This window comes from Phocoena phocoena, chromosome 6, assembly GCF_963924675.1.
Source record: "Phocoena phocoena chromosome 6, mPhoPho1.1, whole genome shotgun sequence".
Taxonomy (NCBI): domain Eukaryota; kingdom Metazoa; phylum Chordata; class Mammalia; order Artiodactyla; family Phocoenidae; genus Phocoena; species Phocoena phocoena.
The window spans coordinates 112,458,095-112,477,959 of record NC_089224.1 but is presented as its reverse complement, the minus strand read 5'-3'; the positions used below and the strand labels follow the sequence as shown (position 1 = coordinate 112,477,959).

The 19,865-nt window shown below is 58.4% G+C and overlaps 1 protein-coding gene across 2 annotated transcripts in view; it reads left to right on the top strand.

Moving 5' to 3' along the window:
• Window positions 1-19,865, top strand: part of COL5A1 (collagen type V alpha 1 chain) — a 161,424-nt gene that overhangs the window by 114,891 nt on the left and 26,668 nt on the right. For both annotated transcript variants that reach the window (XM_065879585.1, XM_065879586.1), the window contains exons 33-46: window positions 5,226-5,270; window positions 5,411-5,464; window positions 6,752-6,796; window positions 7,315-7,368; window positions 8,400-8,453; window positions 11,042-11,095; window positions 11,865-11,972; window positions 13,254-13,343; window positions 13,440-13,493; window positions 14,774-14,881; window positions 17,018-17,125; window positions 18,335-18,388; window positions 19,452-19,505; window positions 19,587-19,694. In XM_065879585.1, the coding sequence (XP_065735657.1) occupies window positions 5,226-5,270; window positions 5,411-5,464; window positions 6,752-6,796; window positions 7,315-7,368; window positions 8,400-8,453; window positions 11,042-11,095; window positions 11,865-11,972; window positions 13,254-13,343; window positions 13,440-13,493; window positions 14,774-14,881; window positions 17,018-17,125; window positions 18,335-18,388; window positions 19,452-19,505; window positions 19,587-19,694 (990 nt within the window). The remainder of the gene's footprint in view (window positions 1-5,225; window positions 5,271-5,410; window positions 5,465-6,751; window positions 6,797-7,314; window positions 7,369-8,399; window positions 8,454-11,041; window positions 11,096-11,864; window positions 11,973-13,253; window positions 13,344-13,439; window positions 13,494-14,773; window positions 14,882-17,017; window positions 17,126-18,334; window positions 18,389-19,451; window positions 19,506-19,586; window positions 19,695-19,865) is intronic.

The window sequence follows — 19,865 nt, the reverse complement described above, 5'->3', positions numbered from 1 at the left end:
GGACTCTGCTCACCCGGGGTCAAGTGACCTTCCCTCCTCTTCTTCCCACGCTGCCGCTGTCACGGGACCCCGCCGGGTGCCACGCGCTTTGCTTCCCTCTGTTGTCCGCCTGAGGGAAGGTGATCCGAGGGCTCAGGCTGCGGGAGCCGCCCTCCCAGCCCCCTGCCGGCCCAGGCCCTCCTGCAGGAGCTGCCCTGAGCGCTGCTTAGGGAAATCATGGGAGGCTGCCTGAGCACTGCCACTCGGCCGAACAGGACAGGAAGGGTCCGCCTGGGCCTTTGGACTCGGAGCGGCCCTGTCCACAGGCGTGTGGGGTGTGTGCAGAGCAGGCCCGGGGAAGATGCTGGGCCCGGCCCGGTCCCCTCCACCCCGGGCTGGTCCTCCCCGTGCAGACGGACGGGCTGCCTCTCCTCAGCGTGCTCGCTACAAACTAACGTTACTGCGTTTGAGCAGAGACAGTGAGATCTCTTGAAAGCAGGGAGGAAGACTTCAACCATCCAAAATCCGCGTGCACGAACGTGTCTGCCAGGCTCACAAAAGAGAAAGACGGGGACTTTTCTGAGTGCAGGTCAATGGCATAAGCACAGGGAGACCTTTACCTGTTTGTCTGTATCGGTGTCTAGATGTATCTATACCTATGTCTGTATCTGCAATGTTTAGATGTATGTCATGTCTACATCATGTCTGTGTCTGTGTCTGTAACTGTCTGTGTGTCCATCATCTACCTGCCTACCTGTCTGTCTAGTTCTTCCTGGTAGGGACAGTCTGACTAGTGTCTTCAGGGAAAGACTGTCATTTGAGAAAAGTGGTCCAGGGTCTGGTAAAAGCGTGGGAACCGCGGGGTGACAGGGTGGGCAGCCCCTGAGCTTGTGGAGAGCACAGGGCTTTCCGCGCCATGTTGCCGTGAGAGTCCCCAACAGGGGTCATGACGGTTAACGGGGTCATGTGATGTGACACAGGCCCTTCCGTGGAGGAGCTGCACTGCAGGTCCAGGCCCTGTGGGGTCACATCGAGCAGCAGAGGCCTGGCCGTGGCTCTGGGGGCCGTGGCGCTCTGGTCCAAGCTCTGCCGCCCTCTTCTGCCCCTCGTGCTTCTCAGCCTCCCCAGTCCCGAGCCGAGACGGTTGGGCAGATGCCTGGATGCCCCCCGGCCCTCACGGGCCATTGTTCCAGTACGTCAGCACGTGATCACCAGGGTCACCACTGAAAACGAGTTGTTGGAAAGCAGGGGGGCCTGGGACCGGGACACTTCCTCCTGTTCTGAGGTTCGGACGCGGTTCCTGGGGTCTGAAACCTGGACACCCCGAGGAAACGATCTACTTCGGGATGGACAGGGATTGTCGGGTTGCATGTGGCTGTATCGTGGCCACATGGGTGGGTGTGGCCGCCAGCATTTAGAGAGAGCTGGGATGGCAAAGATGCCAGCTTTTCCCGAAGAGAGAGGTTGGGCCGTGGTCAGGCATGACTGGAGCACACGTCTGTTCATTGTGGGAGAGGTGTGCCCAGGCACATTTTCCACGGGGAAAATGGCCACGTCTGTCCCCAGGAAGCGTCCGAGATCAGCCGGCTCGCAGCGAACAAGTTAGCGCCGCCGTTTTGTGCACGTCCTGGCAGACGGACAAGCCCCCGGGTCTGAGACCCCGAGCGTTCATTGTTTAGCCGTGGGCTCCCCATGTCCCTGCACCCAGGAGAGGACCCTGGAGTCACGAGACTCAGCACTCACGGCACGTCTGCCCATCCTCCCCTCCGGACAGACAGACGCCTTTATTCTGGAACCTTCCCCACGGAAGGAAGGAGGAATCCACTTTGGCTCTCCTGCCCTGGACTCCAGATCTCCCCAGGTCTCCACTCCGAGGCTGTCTGCCCGCAAGCACCCTCGCCGTCCTTGGCTCAGAGGATGGAGTGTGTGGGGACGCTGAGGAATCCAGGGGGAAATGTCTCCCGGGGCAGTGGCCTTCCCGCAGTCCTTTCCCCGTGGTTTTGAACTTCCAGTGTCGGTGCCCGTTCTGCTCTCTCGTCCTCGTCAAGCTGAGTTACAGGCTTGTTCTTATGTCACTGTGTCTGTCTGTTCTTGCAGACTGTTGAGTGTCTGCCTTGCCCATATGTCCCGGGTGCTCTGTGAGCCCAGGCTGGGGGACACTGCGGGAAAAACCCAAATCCCTGCCCTGGGGGTGCTCACCTTGCAGAGCCGGGACCGTAGAGAGATCAGTAAGTGAAGCAGGTGCTCTGGCAGGAAATAAGGCAGGATGGGCAGAGGGAATTCAGGGGAAAATTACGATTTTAGGTAGGGGGTCAGGGCTGGCCTGGAGGAGGAGGCCTGAGTAAGGGGCAGAGCCTGGGAGGGTCAGTGGGCAGAGGAAACCCTTCGCCTCAGGGGTGGAGGACGGTGACCAGCGTGTGCGGTGGTGGAGGTGAGAGGGGCCGAGGCCCCAGGATTCAGAGCATCCCTACGGAGCACTTGACCGAAGGCGCCACTGCATTTGAGACGTCGTCCACGGGAATTCCACGTGGACGTGATGGCACTTTGGATGGGAACCGTGGGAAGAGTGGGGAAGGTGTGAGAGACACAAGTTCTGCGGCCTTGGTGCTGGTGGCCCCCGATCCTGCTCTACGGTTGAGGAGGAGGGGGGACGGCTCTGGGGGCTGTGACAGCGGCGGGACCCAGAGCGTAGAGGTCAGACTCCAGGCCTCCTGGGACGGGGGCCCCAGGTGTCCATCTTCAGGCCACTTCTGCACTCCCGAGGCTGGAGGCGAAACACAGAAGCTGAGGCCAGTCTAGACCATCCAGGCAGCCAGCCCAGCCCGGGACGGGAGCCCCTCACCCCCGCCGGCATCGCGAGGGAAGCCAGACCCTCTGCTTCGTGAGCTGTCTGGCGCGGTTGGTGCCCTGAGCCGTGGCGAACGGAGGAGTCCCCGGCGGCCACTGGTGTGACTGTCCCCCCGCCCTTCCCTTGGCTTTGGAATTCAGAGTGACTGGGGCCATTTGGAGAGAGCTCATACACTTCTACAGCAGGTGCTTCTAAGGTCCTGTGAAGTACCGGGCCCTGGGGGCCTTGCCGCCCAGAGAGGGCACCCAGAGTGTGAAGAAAGACAGGTGAATCGGGGTGTCTCCCAGGAGGAAGAGCCTAAGCCAGCAGTCAGGGGAGGCCTCCTGGAGGTGGTGACATTCCTGGGACCCAAGGAGGGACGGAAGTTGGGAGGCGGGAGGGAGGAGGGGAAGGAAGGCTGGCCGTGGCTGCCCCTGCAGGCCGAGGCCTGGGGGGTGAACAGCTGACCTGTGTTCTTTATCCCAGGCCCTGGGGACCCACCCAGGCTTTCATCGGGGGAGCAACGTGGGAGGTTTTTAGAGTAGCTCTGGTCCCCGCTCTGGTGTGGAGAGCGGATGGGAAGGGAGCCGGCGGGCTGTGCTTCAGTGGAGAGGTCGTTTTACTCTCCTTTTGGACATTCTGGTCCGATGGATGCTTCTAAGTGCTGGGACGCTCAGCGTGACGGGTGGCGTGTGTGCTGACACGCGTGTGCCTCCCGTCTGACAGCTGCTTGTGAGCCGGCAGGTGCCCTTCTGTCCGCCTCATCGTGGCCTCTGCGGAGGGGCTGGCTGGGTTGGGGGACTGCTGGCTGTGGATTCCACGTACAGCCGGCTGTCATGTGAGCAGTCGACGGTCTGTCCCTGTCACTGGCCCGCACCCCGGGCCGAGGCGGGGTCCCAGCCGGCCCTGCCTGGGAAGAGCCAACCCCTTAGGAACACCACCAGCGACCGGAGGCTTCCGCCGCCTGCGTCGGGCATCTTGGCTCGAGCAAGGCTAGTTCTGGGAAGGCCCGTGCCTCCCCCGCAAGGGCACAAGGACAGGCGCTCACGGGAGATTCTGTTAAGGAAGCCGTGGACGGGGCACCTTCTGTTCAGTGACGTAAGTCACCGGGATGCAAAACCCTGGGTTCGTTTACAAGGAAACCTGGAGAGCGTGGCACCGCCTGGGAGGCCTGACAGAATCCGTGGCTGAGGCTCTGTTTCGCTCCCAGTGCCCGGGGCACAGTTAGCTTAGGTCGGAACCCAGAGCCTTTCAGGTGACGAGATCAGAGCTGCGATCTGGGTCGTGGTGTTGGGTGGAGGCTGGGCGTGAAATGACGTGCCAGCTGGACTCACCCACAAATGCCAGGGAGGCACCCGGGTGGGTCACGGTGTCTCTGCTGGTGGAAGTCCATCATTTGAAGAAAGCAGATGTTTCATTCATTTTTGTAGGCAAATGTTTATTTGAAGCCGAAAGATCTCGTCATCTAATGAAAGCAGCGAGACCCAGAGTGCATCGTTAAAAAGCATCATAATCACCTCATTATCATAAAAGGTTTTATTAAACTCACTTCAAAACGGGAGGCTCTAGAAAGCAGTTTTGATTCTGGCAGTGAATGAAAGATGGTGAGAGGAAATGTATCAGGTGGCCTTTAGCAATACAGATCCATCTTGGGCTTTATCGTTAGAAACCAGAAAAAAAAAAAAAAAAAAAAAATTCCCGGAAAATGCATGGAGAAGTGGTGCAGATATAGGAGCCGTGATCAATCCATTGCTTCCATGTGCTGTAGGTAAACTGCGCTTACCGGCTGTTACATATTTGCTTTAGAAAAAAACAAACGCGGTGCATTTGTTTTCCTTGGTTTGGAGAATGCAAAACCACAGAGAGAGAAAGAGTCTAAATTCTATTAGGTGAGAAGCAGATGACTCTCGGATACATGATTTATATATTAAATTGTAAGTTCGTTCGTTTGCAGCGCCTGTTGAAAATTTAATGGCTAATATCCTTAACTGTAGCAAAAGTAAATTATGTAGGAAAGGGGTTGACTTCCTTCTCTTTTCTTGTAATAATGATTCCCCCCACCCCTGCTGAGAGAGAGAGAGAGAGAGTGGAGAGAGAGATGAAGGGGGAGGAGGGGGGAGGAGGGAGGGCTAGATGCTTTGTGGGAAGGAAACCAGATAAGCATGGTTAACATCCATCAGGCAGCAGGAAGAAAACTGGATTTCAGCAGGCCTTGTACAGAAATATAAAGCTGTGTGTATTGGATGTACAGTGGATCCTGTCACCCTGAAAAGTCTTCCTTTAAAACAAAGATAAGGAGGAGGGTCTTTCCTAGCTTCTGACTTCGCATGGTCTCTCCATCACCCAGGAGGGGGGCCACCGCCCAGACAGTGACAGGTGTGTCAAGTGACTGACCGACACCCTTTTTCTCTGATTCCAGGGCACACCTGGGAAGCCGGGACCACGGGGGCAGCGAGGCCCGACGGTAACCCTGGGCGTGAGGGCCATCTTCCCGATTGGGAGCGGGTTGTGGGAGCATGCCCAGTAGCGGGGGGCGGGGTGGGGAAGGAGGCGTCAGGGACGCCGAGGATTGGAGCTGACCTGTCTTGTTTCCTGTTTGTCCAGGGTCCACGGGGTGAAAGAGGCCCCCGAGGCATCACTGGGAAGCCTGGCCCCAAGGTATATGTTCAGTATCCTCTGTGGCCCCGGGATGGACCAAAGTTTTGTTTTGTTTTGTTTTGTTTTGTTGCGGTACGCGGGCCTCTCACTGTTGTGGCCTCCCCCGTTGCGGAGCACAGGCTCCGGACGCGCGGGCTCAGCGGCCATGGCTCACGGGCCCAGCCGCCCCGCGGCATGTGGGATCCTCCCGGACCGGGGCACGAACCCGCGTCCCCCGCATCGGCAGGCGGACTCCCAACCGCTGCGCCACCAGGGAAGCCCTGGACCAAAGTTTTTGGTGCACCAAAATGTCAAGCACCTGAGGGTGCCCCCTGGCCTTTCTCACTTGAAAAAATAAAAGAAAGAAAGAAGTTTTCTTGGGGGTATTTAAGACGGAGCTGGTCTCCTCCACCAGCCGTTGGATGAGTTAGGTCAGGTTGAGTCACGTGGCAGAGGCTGCCCGGGGCCATCCCCCCGTGGAACTTTCCAGCCAGAAGCCCCGCAGCTCCAGGAGGTGAGGCCCAGCCAGGCTTTGGACAGATTCCCCCTCTCCCCGCCGCCCTAGTTCTGATGGGGAGGTCTCATTTCTTTTCTTGAGAAGGGGCTTGGAAGCTGCAGAGACATCTTTGCTGGGATTCTAAAGAAAGTTCTTCCTTCCCTGGTGAAAGATCCTCTGGATCCCCTCCTGCCCTGGGGCCTTGAAGCCAATTTCGCCCGCCGCCCCGCCCCCGCCACCCGCCCCCCGCCATCAGTGTGGAAACAAACCTCGGCCAGGCGGGCTGGTCCTGTCCTGTCCAGGATGTGATTTGCAAAGTGCATTCCTGCGAAGGAGATGGGCCCGCTGCTGGCCGAGGTGCGGTGCCGGCCCGGGGGCTACACACATACTTCCCTGACGAGCTCTGAGCCACGATCACACTCCCCGGAGGCTGACTTAACGCTCAGCTGTTGCCCGGTGCCGGCTGGGCCCCGGGACGGGGCCTGTGTCCCGTCTTCTCATGAGTTTGGGCTGTACCCCCTGGTGGAAGCGTGGCCTTTGTCCCACAGCGGGAGAGTGTTCTCCTGGAATGTCACAGCCGCGGGGATGCCGGCTCAGTGTCAGGTGTGCCTGGAGCGGCAAGGGGACAGGTGGCCTTTGGGATCCACGGCCTGGCTCTTTACTGAGAATCCGGTGGGGTGAGCCTCCAGGAGGGCACACGTGCAGTATGTGACCCTGAACTTCTGATGATGTCACGGGCCAGAGTCTTTACTCAAAATTAGTAATAGTAGAAATAATAATAAGCTTTTCTTGATCTTTCCCTCCCTTCCCAGGGCAACTCTGGAGGCGATGGCCCGGCCGGCCCTCCGGGTGAACGGGTAAGCATCTGGACACATCCCGGAAACATCTCTAGGAACATCTGCAGGAAAGCAGCCTGCCTTAAATAGCCCCCCTGCATTTCTTCCCCAGTGGGCGGGGGAGAGGGAGGCTAGCCTTTGACTCTGCCGAAGGAGAAGGTTTTCCTAAAATGGAAAGGGGGTCAGAGGTAGCCTTCCCTGGGAGTAAAGTCTTCTGTCGGTTAGAGATGGAGAGCCCATCCATTTGGTCCTTGCCTTGGGGTTTGAGGGGACAGTGGCTGAGATGTCAGGAAACTGGGTCCTGGGCCCGTGCTGCCCCAAGCGACCTTGTTCTGTGACCTGGCCTCCTCGGCCCCTGACTGGACTTCTTTTCACATCGGTGAGGGCAAGGGCTGGAAAAAATAGAGATGAGGTCATGGGGAGCAGTGATAAATCATGCCTGGTGCCTGTGCTCAGAGAGCCGACGGTGAGGGCTGCTGGACCCCCCAGATGCTAGGGAGAAGATGTCTGTCCTCATACTGGCCATTCTCTGTCCTCAGGGACCCAACGGACCCCAAGGACCCACGGGGTTCCCTGGACCAAAGGGTCCCCCGGTGAGTACTGCGTTTTCCCTGTGGGGCTGGCCCAGGATTTCCCAGAGATGTTGGATCTTCCCCGAGGCTCCAGTGGCCTCCTGGCAGCTGGCGGGTGGGGAGGGAGACCTGCCCGGAAGCTCTGGCTGGAGAGAGCTGCTTTTGGGGAGCACGGACCCCTCTTTCATTTAGACCATCACGATTTTCTAGTTGGCACTGTCTTAGGGCGCTAGGGCTGCCATAACAAATGACCACACACCCGGTCACTTAAAACCACAGAAATGTGTTCTCTCACCGTCTGGAGGCCAAAGTCCAAAATCCAGGTGTGGGCAGGCCCGATTCCTCCTCTGAGGGCTCTCGGGGAGAATCCGTCCCAGGCCTCTCCCAGCTTCCGGCGCCTGCCGGCCGCCCTTGGGTTGCAAATGCTCGCCCAGATCTCTGTCTGCATCTTCGCCTGGCCTCTCTGTCGCTCTGTGTCTTCAAGTTCTCTATCTCTATCCACTGGTCACTGGATCAGGCCCCACCCTAACCCATTCAGACCTCACTTTGACCTGATCCCATCTGCAAAGACCCTATTTCCAAATGAGGCCACGGTCACAGCTTCCAGGGGTTAGGACCTCAGCCTGTTTTGGGGGAGACACAGTTCAACTCACAACAGACACAGTATGTTTCCTCTGAGAAAGAAAAACCCCTCGTGGCTGGAGTTAGTGCCTCACGGCGCTTGCTTGGGGGCGGGGTTAGGGAGGAGTTTGGCCTCTGAACCAGACACATTTGATCCTCCTTCACCTCCCACTGGCTGGACCTCAGGGAGCTGCTGACCTCTCGCTGCCTTGGTTTCTCCCCGTGGGAGACGGCGGTGACCCTCAGGGTGGTTGTGAGCGTTCAGGGGGACGGTGCCCAGACCCTGGGTCCCACGTGGTACTTGTCACCGTAACTTTGCCGTCATTGCCTTGGAAATGAAGTAGCAGCTTTTGTTGCCTGGTGTAGCACAAAACCCCGAAGGTGTGTGCGTCTCAGAACAAAATGCAACTGCCTTCCTTTGCTTTCTTCAGGGGCCCCCGGGCAAGGATGGGCTCCCGGGACACCCTGGACAGAGAGGAGAGACGGTGAGTATGGGCAGGGCTGGGGGACCTGGCCTTCGCTGCCCATCAGCTTATGGGAGGCGGTCAGCCTGGGGAAAGCCCCTGAGGGCCGGGCCATCTTCTGTGGCCTCGGGGAGAGCCCAGCGCAGGCAGCCACCCTGTGACACTCTGTGTGCAAAGGCAGGCGCTGGCTGCAAGCCGTCCTGGCCAGTTTGGTCCAAGGTCACGCGTGAAACCATAATGACACAAACAAAAACCTAGCACGGCCGCCGTTCCTTCCTCCCGCAGCAGTCTGAGTGTGGCTGGTTTGTTCTATGCGCATCTGATCTGGAAAAGTAGTTGGGAAGATTCTCCGTTTGTCGTTTGGTTATTTTATGCCGCCCCCAGCCCTGTCTGTCCAGGCCCTTCCGGCCTCGGGGTTGACGGCAGGGGGCCTGGAGGGTTCCTTCCAAGTCCCCTTTTATAGGAAGGAGGACAGGTGGCCGGTCAGGGTGGAGTTTGGGCCCTTGGCTGTGCTCAGGGCCAGCGTCTCTGCTGTCACAGGCTCTCCTTGACCTGGCCCTGACTTGTAGCAATGCCCGTTCCAGCCTTTGTCAGCTGGACTTACAGGACACCCACATTTCTTAGTTCTAGGAAAAGCATTTATCGGAAACGTGATGACGTTCTGGTCCCGGGAGCCACTGGGGATTCGTCCCAGCGTCACGTTGTGTTCCCTCCAGGCCTGTGCCCCGGAAGGGTGTGGGCAAACCTGTGACCTTGGGGCTCCAGGCTTTGGACAGTTGGGGACTCACAGCGCCTGGTGACGTCCTTGTCACCAGATTGGTGGAGAGTGGCCGAGAGGCCCCCTTGTCTCTGCACCCCGTGTCCTTGTGGCCAGAGGTCTCTGGCGGACGCTCCCAGGAAGAGCAGTCCCCGCGTGAAAGGGCATTTTGCGGGCACGTTTAATATGTTTAACATGTTCTTGGTGACTCTGCTTTAAAAAATCCCTTTGTCCCTCTTCGGCTTGTTCCGATGAAACGTCTTCTAATTGTACCATCCCGGGTTCCGCACAGCGCTCTGTGGCTGGTAAATGGACGTTACTTTGCTCTTTTGTTGATAGAGAAAAATGAAAACGTTCCTAGCTTTGCGTCTTCTTCTCCAATGCTTCTCTGAGGAGACAAGATGGAAGGTTTCGCGTCGTGTGTGCTCTTCCCCGTCTGCCTTGTTCCGGGAAGAGGCTGGCAAAGTGATGAAGCTGCTTATTTTTGCTGGGAAAGTAGGACAGGTTCTTCCCGGCTCCACCTGCCACGCCCAGCTGCCCCCGTAGACTCAGGGGCACCCCCATCCAGACCCACCTGGGGTGGCATGTCCTCCACGGGCCAGTCCAGACGCCTCCAGAAAGGTCTTCCCTGGGGTGTTGCCTTGTGCTATCTGTAGAGGCCGGAGACACGAGAGGTCATGGCATCTCCTAAGTGCGACCGCGAAGCCCGTTTCTCGGGAGGGGCTAGAGACGGATCCCGGCCTCAGCAGCTGTGCACGGTCCCCGCAGTGGACCACGCGGGGGGCCTTTCTTGCTTACGCCCAGGCTCCTGCCTCCACTTGGGCACTGCTGCCCGGCCCGCCGAGCGGGAGGTGCCCTCGACCTGTCCACCATTCCTTGTTTCTGACCCTGTAAAGGCTGCCTACGGGGAACGCTGCATTGACCGTGGCCGTATTAGTCCATTGCATGCAACTCAGCTGGGCCTAAAGAAGGGAGCCCTCCTGGAATGTGCCGAGGGGCCGAGTCCGCTGTGGGTTTGTGTGGTCCAGCGGCTGGTCCACGACGCTGGCCGTCGTGCAGTGGATTAGAGGCGCCCGCTCGTCAGCCCCGCGGGCAGCTCACCCTGCAGCTCTCGCTGTGGCTTTCAACGAGGCACCTCCCTCTCCAGACTCTAAAGAGTTTCCGCTAAAATCCTCCCGGGCGTAGCATCTGCCGTCTTCCCCAGCATCGCGTGACACCTGCAGATGGCCTCTTGTCGGCACGTGCCATGCTCTGTAGACGTGCCGGAAATTAAAGTCGCGTTGCTCTGCCGTCAGCCCTCTCCTCTGGAGGGGAGTGTGTGTGGTGCAGCCAGATGGGTGTCTCCGTGCCACTGTGAAGAGCAGAAGCAAGAGATTCTTGTGCAACCGAGCTAAGAATATCTCCCAGCCGCTGCGCTGCAAGTCCCCACCGCGTCCCAGTTTCAGCCAGTGCAGAGGGACGCGGTGGTGAAACCACCTGCCCTGCCCCGGGAGCCTTGGTGACAGCAGCAGGGCAGTCTCCACAAAGTCACTGACGAGATGCAGGCCAGAGGTGGCTCCAGACAGGGGACACCAAGTCTGCTCAGAAAATGAACGCTTAGTGACATTAGAAAGATGAACGGTTTTAAAACGTATTTCTCAGCACAAACCAGGGCTACGGGAAGCAGCTGGTGAAACTAATCTGTCTGGCTTCACGACCTTCCTGAAATTCACGCAAAATGAAACGAGAGAAATGGCCCTTTGAAATGAGGGCTGGGACGTCCACTCTTTGGGGGTGGGGTGAGGGTTGGCGGGGGGCGAGCCTTCTGTTGGGTCGCTCTGGACATCTCAGTGTGCCACCTCTCTCTTCGCAGGGTTTCCAAGGCAAGACCGGCCCTCCAGGCCCCCCGGGTGTGGTCGGCCCTCAGGTGAGATACAGCATCCCCTGGTGTCACTGGTCGTCCTGGGTCCCCACCCGCACAGGAAAGAGAGTCACGCTCGGGACGGAAGTTCCCCACCATTCTCAAGGTCTGGGCGCAACCAAGAGGCCATCACAAGGCCCGTAGTGCTTGTTTAGAGATGTGCTCCGTGCAGGGGACCAGGTGTAGAGAGCAGGGGAGTGATCTGTTGACGTGGACATAAACGGAGCGGGCAGCACCATGGGGGCTGCCAGGCCCGTGGGCAGCCCACCCCTTGGTGTCCATGCAGCCTGATTCCCCGCCCTGGATCCAGTACCCAGGGCTGCTGTTCTAATCGCCCGCGGATCAATGTGAGGACGGGCTTGCAGGCCCAGAGCCACACAGCAGGGTTCAGTCACCTTGCTTCTCAGAAATTTCCCACCTAACGTGGCAGTGAATAAGGTACTGCCCCAGGAAATGCGGGTGCGCTCCCCGCTCCCTCTCTCTGCTGGTTTCCCCGTGACACCCTGGGAAACGCAGGCCCTGCCCCACTTCATCGGGGAGGAGACACAGGACCACAGGGCCAGGCCGTGGCTGTCGAAAATCACCCACCTGGTTCGCTTTGACCTTTCTGGATCTTTACCGAATGGAAAAGACTTTCAAAGGAATGTGGAGGTCTAGTGGGCTTGCAGTGGCCCTTTGCCTCTGTGGCCAGGCTGTCCTTAGATGTAGGAAGAGAAGGTTACTCCCTTGCGTGTCCCTCGAACACGGTTTATGGCTGACACACTTTTCCCAACAGGGTCCCACGGGAGAAACTGGTCCCATGGGTGAGCGTGGCCACCCTGGGCCCCCGGGCCCCCCTGGTGAACAAGGGCTCCCGGGCCTGGCCGGAAAAGAAGGGACGAAGGTGAGTGTCCGGGACCTCCGTGCCAGGTAGACTTTCCCAAGGAACCATTTTGGCCTTTGGTCTGCTTTTTTCTGAAGAGTGGGTAATTCTCAAGCAGATGCTCCTCGTGCCAGTCCATCCCCCAAACCAGGAACTTAGTTCAGCTTTTGCTAGCTTTGAAGGGGAGCTGAGCACACCTGCCGCCCGGATGGATGTGACGGGGGCTGGGGACCGCCTTTTCCCCGGGCTGCCCACGCCCATTCCCAGAAATGGGTACAACCCTGACAACTCATGTGTCTAAGTGGGATTTAGCAGAAAGCGACCCTTTAAAAAACTGCCCACTGTAAGAGGAGAAAGAATAAATATTAAAAATATCTGTCCCCACCCTGGGTACCCCAGGCTGGTGGTTATGACTTTCTGTGTTTTAGCATAAAAATGAACAGCCTTCCCGTTTTCAGCTTTTCAGTGAGGGACACAGGAAGGATAAGCTCTCCAGCCCCTTGTGTGAACACATACAAGAAAGTAAACTTGAGAAGTAATCAAATAGTGAAAAAATTACACACACGTATGTAGGCATGCGTGCACATATGCTTGAGTACATATGTATGTGCTTGAAAAACGAGACGCGTACGTGTGTGTATAATACAGAGCCAGGTGTCTGGCCACAGCGAGAGCTCTCTGAGTTTGGAAAGGGAGCCAAGGGCATGCTGGTTTGAAGACCGATATGCTGCCATGTTGGACCCCAGAGAAAATTCTGGAAGATGTCAAAGCTTTAGTGAACCTCAGGGAAGGTACATGCTCAGGTGGAGAATCTTTTCAGAATATGTGGTTTCAGGCTCGAGACGAGTGTCTTGAGCAGCAAGTCCTCTTCAAGGCAACGCTTCCCATGCTTCGGCCACGGACTCCTTCCCCTGAGCCCAGTTTTCGAGGATCCCCAGATACATGAGAAAGGCAGACGTGGGGCCCTCAGCCCCGGCTCAGCCGTCGTGGCCCCGAAGGACATGGTGGGGGCCTGGGCCTCCGTGGAGACGACTGGAGTCCCGGTCGGAATCCGTCCCCGAGCCACACGCAGAGCCAGCCCGCCGCACGGGCCCCCGGCTGTGAGCTTGGGCTGCACTCCAGCGCGTGGCCCTGCCAACCAATGATTCAAGTCAAGACGCAGAGGTTCCTTTTAAAGCCAAGTGCCCGGGGAAGCCTCCAACCCAGGTCCCGAGCGGATCCGGAACACCAGGCCCCGCCCAGCTCCCTGTCCACCCTGGTCTTGGGCATCGCTCGGAAACTCACCTATGGCTCTGATTTCAGGGTGACCCAGGCCCCACCGGCCTTCCTGGAAAAGATGGCCCCCCAGGGCTACGTGGCTTCCCCGGGGACCGAGGGCTTCCTGGTCCAGTGGTGAGTGAGGGGCCAGCCAGGGGGACGGAGCTGGAGGCTGCCCAGCCCGGGGGGCGTCTCCCCTTGGCGCCCCGCCCACATGTTGTTGCTTTGCAGGGGGCGCTTGGACTGAAAGGCAGTGAAGGCCCCCCAGGCCCGCCAGGCCCCGCGGTGAGTGTGCTGGCTTGGCACAGAGCCTCTTTCCCACCCTCTGCTCTGCAGGCAAGACGGGCGTCCCGAGGCCCGGGAGCGCGCACACCTGCCCTGGCCCCGCGTGGGTCCCGGGAAAGCTGTGGTGGCGGAGCTGGGCTTGGGAGGGACGTGCACGGTGTGCCCGTGCTGGCAGCCGGTGACGAAGGGCCAGGGGCGGGGCCGTGTTGTGTGAGGACCGCTGGAGAGCCGGGCGGTTTGGAGGAGGGCTGCACGGGCTCCGCAGCCTGTGGAGGATGCTTCGCGTGGGTCTGGGCCCGGAGCAGCCGGGACGGGCACGGACACACAGCTCCACGGCCTCGAGAGCGGGGCTGTCGGCACGCCTGGGGCTGCCCAAGGCAGAGGTGACCCAGTACAGGCGGGAGGCCTTTCTCCCAGAGCTGTGCTGTCTGTTAACCGAGGCGGTCCCCGCCAACTTTGAGTCTAGCTACAAGAGGCCTGGAGATCCAGAGCTTCCAGACCCTGGGCTGTGGTCTGGGGGAATCAGGGGCCGCGAGAGCCTGTGCCCACCCTCCAGAGACACGCCCACGGGCCCCCTGTTCTTGCCTCTTTGTGGAAAGGCGACATCTGTGTTACTTCCCCCTGCCCTTCAAATGAGCCCATCTGACAGCCCCCTCACTCACCTACAGAGTGGGGCTTTAGGAGCTTCCCCTGGCCCCTGGCTGGGTTTGAGGGTGGACCATGGAATGACCGCCCCCCTTCCCCTGAGTTATGGGCCATTTGAGAGAGACAGTGACGGGGAAGTCAAATACCGCCTTTCCTCGTGATAAGGGCCAGGAACAGGACGACACCCCAGGCAACAGCGGTCTCGCGATGCTGAACCCCTAGAATTAGTCCAGGTGTCCACCTGTCAGCCCCGCTCCTGGGCCAGAGCCTTGCCTTAAAACGTACAGCGTGGAGGAGCAGGGCAGCAGGTGGACGCTCTGTGGCAGGCAGGCCCCAAAGGGCAGAGTGGCTACCAGCATCCCAGAGGAGGTCATTCAAAGCCAGGACTCACGGAGGGAGGATGTGTTCTCAGACACTGCAGAGCGACTTGGAATTACGGGTTGGGGAGCGAAGAGGGCGTCAGAAACACAGCCCCAAATGCTAGACCAGATAGTTCGTGTTTGCAAAGGGCCCTGGGGAGCTACTGTGGGCTCTAGAGGGAGAGGGTGAGTGGTATGACCAGGCGGTGCTTTAGGAAGTTGTATCCATGCATTTGGAGAGCCTTTGAAATAAACCACTTTCTTGCCTCGCCCCAGGGATCTCCAGGGGAGAGAGGTCCGGCCGGTGCTGCTGGGCCCATCGGAATTCCAGGGAGACCTGGGCCCCAGGGACCTCCCGGGCCGGCTGGGGAGAAAGGAGCTCCTGTAAGTACTGCCTCGAAGGAGCTCTGTCCCTGCCCCCGTGTTGTCCCCTCCCCAGGCATTTCCCTGGGGGTTCACGGGATCGGGGACGTGGGGGCAGTTTGTGGTGTGTGCCCAGCTGTCTTGATTGAGGTCCAAGGGCCGATCACAGTGGCGGCCAGGTTCTTTCCCGGAGTTGCCTGAGCTGGAGGGGTGTTCGGGGAGCGTCCGGGCCAGGCTCGGCTGGTCACACCTACACATCTGGGCCCCAGCGTGTGCAGGCCCGGGGAGGGGTGGAGACAGTGTGTCCAAACGTGGCGTTGGCCCCAGTCCAGGCTCTGGGTGCCCTGTGTGCACAGCCCCCTGCCCCCCGGCCCGGGCCGACACCCGGTCAGTGTATGGGAAAGGTAGGTATTTGGGGTGGCGCTTGCGTTGTCGGTCTGGGGGTAGGCGTGGAGAAAGGAAGGGACGGGAGACGTGACCGGCAGATAAGCACCTTTCTCCCAGACCCCTGACCGCCGGCCTCCCAGTGAACCCCAATTGTGATCGCCCCAACCTGGAGGCTCTGTGAAAGCTCAGGGACAGGGGGTCTGGAGTCTTGCTTTCCATGAAGGGGGTTAGAGAGACCCTTCCTGTCTAGACACCTCCTGGGAAGCCAACCACCAGCCCCTTCCCCAAACGACTCCCCAGAGCGCCCCCTTCCTGCCTGGATGTACCCTCACCCCGGCCACGTTTCACGTCTGCCACGTGATTTTGGAAACGCTCGCCTGCCCCTGCATTCAATCAGCCACGGAGACAAATTCCAGCTCAAACCTCCCTTTCGAATTCTGAATGTCATAGGAGCCCGAGTTCCGGGGTAACGGGCTGCGAGGATGGTGTCCTGTCGAGTTAAGACACCTGCGTGGATTGATTTCTGTTAGAAGGAGTGGTTTTCCTTATGTGTTTCCCCGTCCATGGCGCATGGGTAGAAAGAGGGCCCTGGTTGCCTTCCCGGCCGAGAGCTCCCCATGGGAACCACGCTGGACACGTGGGCGCCATGGAGAATCCGATCAGTGTGTCATCGGCAGTTCTGATGGCATCTGCTCCTTCCTGTGAGGCTCCCAGGACACGGATCCCGCTGAATTCTGCCCCAGAACCCTGACTCTTGTCGGGCGCTGGACGCATGTAGAGCACACACAGATGCGGTTGGAAACGGTCGAGTTCGTTGTTTCAAGAGAGTAAATACCTGAGCAGAAACCTCTCAGGGTTGTATCATCCTGTGAAAAGCTTGTCATGCTTCCAGAGTAGCTGCAGGAGAAGAAAAGGTCAAACAAAGGTCATGTGTCATGTCGGGCAGGAAGGTTCTCTGTGAGCCACAGTCAGCCTGGGTATTTTCTGGCTTCATTGGGGAAGAACTTTAATCAGGACGAACTAAATCGAGGAGCAGGAAGTGAACTGTGCAGCAGGAGAGGGGAAGAGGGGGTAGGAGAGGATGCCGGCCCAAGTCGGTGACTGTGTGACTATGCACTTCCCCACCCGTGTCCCCTCCCCGACGTCCACGCCTCGTGCTGTGCCTCTGCTGGGAGAAGGGAATCCCGGCTTGGGTGAGAAAGTTCCAGCCACTCACAGCGTGGAACGTGGCTGGTAAAATTAAGCAAGAACTCAGCAAGGATCATTTGAGATGACCAAGGGGGCAAATAGGAAAATGAACCAAAACCATGAGGAAGGGAAGATAGGAGAGTGTGTGTGTGTGTGTGTGCTCACGTATGTGCAGGTCCGTGTGCTCTTGCAGGGAATCGGGAGAGTAATAAGCAAGTTGGCCGAGGCCGGAGCTCAGGCCCTCCGGGCCGCTGGCTTGGACGGACCCAGGAATCTGGTCGGCGAGGTTTGAATCCCGGCTCTACTGCTTACGAACGAGCCTCAGTTTCCCCTTCTGTAAAAGAGTGGCCCTTCCTAGGATGGGCGAGGATTAAATGCAGAGATGCAGGGGAAGGGGTGACACAAAGCCGGACTCGGAGCCACCCTCGGTGCATCCGAGGGAAATCCATTAGGACCGTGGTGATGGTCCCTGCCCAGGAACTGCCCACTTCCTGCCTGTGGGCCTCTCTGTGGGGGATGAGCTGGTGGCAGATGTTCCCACGATGGAGCTGCCTTTGAACAGGGATCTCCTCTCCTCTTTAGGGCGAGAAAGGTCCACAAGGCCCAGCTGGCCGAGACGGTCTACAGGGTCCCGTGGGGCTCCCTGGTCCAGCTGGCCCTGTGGGTCCCCCTGGAGAAGATGGAGATAAGGTAAGAAGAATTCAGTGAGGTCCCCCAACCTGGACCATGCACAGCCAAGCTTGGCCAGTGCTGGCAGGTCAGAGCTGGCGGGGGCGCGGGGGGGGGGGTCCTTTTTTTTCTTTTCTTTTCTTTTTTTTTGCCATACACGAGCCTCTCACTGCTGTGGCCTCTCCCGCCGCGGAGCACAGGCTCCGGACGCGCAGGCTCAGCGGCCATGGCTCACGGGCCCAGCCGCTCCGCGGCATGTGAGATCTTCCCGGACCGGGGCACGAACCCGCATCCCCTCCGTCGACAGGCGGACCCTCAACCACTGCGCCACCAGGGAAGCCCGGGGGGGTCCCTTTTAAACCAAGTGATGCAGGCGACGTAGGGGCTCTGGCGACAGAGGGACCCCATGCTGCCATCCGACATTCTTGGCGTTAGTGGATGATTTCGGAATAGCTCACAAATAATGGTAATAAATGAGATCTCTGACATGCTTGAGGGGACTTAGACGCTGCTTTTCTCTTGGGTAGTTTTGGTGTTGCCAGAGACATTTGCTGAAGCAGCCAGAGCACGGGAAAATGCTCTCAGTCATTTCAAATTCTAAATCTGTGGAGCCTGATTTAATGAGGTTTTACTCAACGTCTATTTTTAAATGTCTCCACTTCAATGATCAAGGCCCCCTTCCGTTAAGAACGTGCTTTATGCTCCTGACGCTCTTACTGCCGGAGCTTGTATTTTATCCTCCAGCTAATGAAGACAGTGAAATTTATCTCTTCGGTTTTCACTTTCTGTTTATGAGACCTTTCCGGTGACATTTCCGACTTTGTCACCTCTGCAGCGATGATGCCTTGTCTCTCAGGGTGGGAGACAACCCTGCACAGCAGAAACACTGGAGAGATTTTAATAACTTGGGAAGCGTAGTAATTGACTTGTCTTTATTATACTGTCATGTCATCCAACTTGACAAAGTAAATATTTTCATTACGATTTCTTTTATCACACTTTCAAATCTGGTACAGTCCTGCGAAGCATGAGATCAAGGCCTCATCCCTTTTAGTTCTCTTATTAAAAAAGAAATCAAATTAATATATGGAAACGTTTCTTCTTAGGAAAGTTATAGGGCCCCCTGGAGAGGAGATTATTCTTACTGTCCAAGAAAAATTAATTAAGGGGAGCAGATGACGTGCAAACGATCGTTGGACCGTCTGATGGGTCTTTCACGTGTTCCCACAGGGGGAGATCGGGGAACCGGGACAGAAGGGGAGCAAGGGAGACAAAGGCGAACAGGTAAGGGGCCACACGGGCCACATGCAGGGCCACCAGCGGAGCCACGGCACAGGGCTACGTGCTCGGTGTGGCTGACACTCATCACTGACATGAACAACCGTTTTAATATAACAACATTCACGCCGGTAACTGATGGGCCAGAGCTGGGCTTCGGGCTTCCCTTCCCTGTTGAAATCTTGTGTGCGTACGTGCGCCTACGTGCGTGTGTGCACGCACAGGTATGTGTTGGGTGCACATGTATGCATGTCACGTGTATCTGTAAGAGAATCCCTTGTTGACAGATGAGCAGAAAGCACTCACAGGTTTTGTGAAGTCAAGCAGATTCAGCGTTTTTGTCCTTGAGGTTTTCGGTCCCACAGACATAATCACCGCCCTCCGATGCCGAGGGCTGCAGGGTGTTCCGACAGAGGCAGCACCCTGACGAAATGCCTCTTAATTTTCCCTTAAAAAAAAATTCTGCTTTAGAAATACTGGTGCGTTCTTGCAAACGGCGTGTCACTTGGCTGGCAGCTCCGCCCGGTGGCCACGGAAGGAGGCCTGCACTGCGGGCCTTTTCGCCGGGCGTGTCTGTTCCCAGGCAGACAGTGACCACGTCCCTGTTGACCCGGGGCCAGGCGGGCTCCCCGGGACAGCGACGGCGTGCGGGCCTCTCTCACGCTGTCCCCGTGCCGACAGTGAAATGTGCTTGGGGGCAGGCACCGTGCTGCCGGGTGTGGGCTTTGGAATCAGTCCCTCGCTCGGCCACGGCTGAGCCACGTGATCGCGGTCCTCGTTTTAAAATGGGGCCTCTGGGGCCTGTGTCATGGGTGTGTGGTGGGGGCCGAGGTGATGCACGGTGGCCTCTGGCAGGACGTCGGTGTGGCTGTCCCCCCGCCGCTGACGGCACATGCTCAGGGTTGAACAGAGAGCATCTCGCATTCCAGAGCCGGCAGCCTGGCCCAGGACGGCCAAGCGTGGGTGCGGCCCCGATGACCTTGGCTGCAGAGCCCCTGCGCGCGCTGGCCTTTGTCCCTCGGCCTGAGCTGTGACTCAGGAAACAACTCTCTCTGTCTCTTCCCCACAGGGTCCACCTGGGCCCACAGGACCTCAAGGCCCCATTGGACAGCCAGGCCCCTCTGTGAGTATCAGAGAGTCCCCATCCCTCGAGCTGACGTGGCCCCGTACCTGGCCCTCACCATGCTCAACCATCTCCCTGTAGGGAGCTGACGGCGAGCCAGGTCCTCGTGGCCAGCAGGGCCTTTTTGGGCAGAAAGGTGATGAAGGTCCAAGAGGTTTTCCCGGTCCCCCGGGACCCGTGGGGCTGCAGGTAACAACAGAGTTTGCACGGTGGCTGGGGGTCCACGTCAGCTGATTCCTGCATCTTTGTGACGCCTTCCCCTCCCCTCCCCTGCCCTGCCCGGCCCTCCTGTCCCCTCCCTCCTGTCTTCTGAAAGCTAAGGCAAGGCTTCAGGGGCGTCTCCATACATGACGTGCCGAC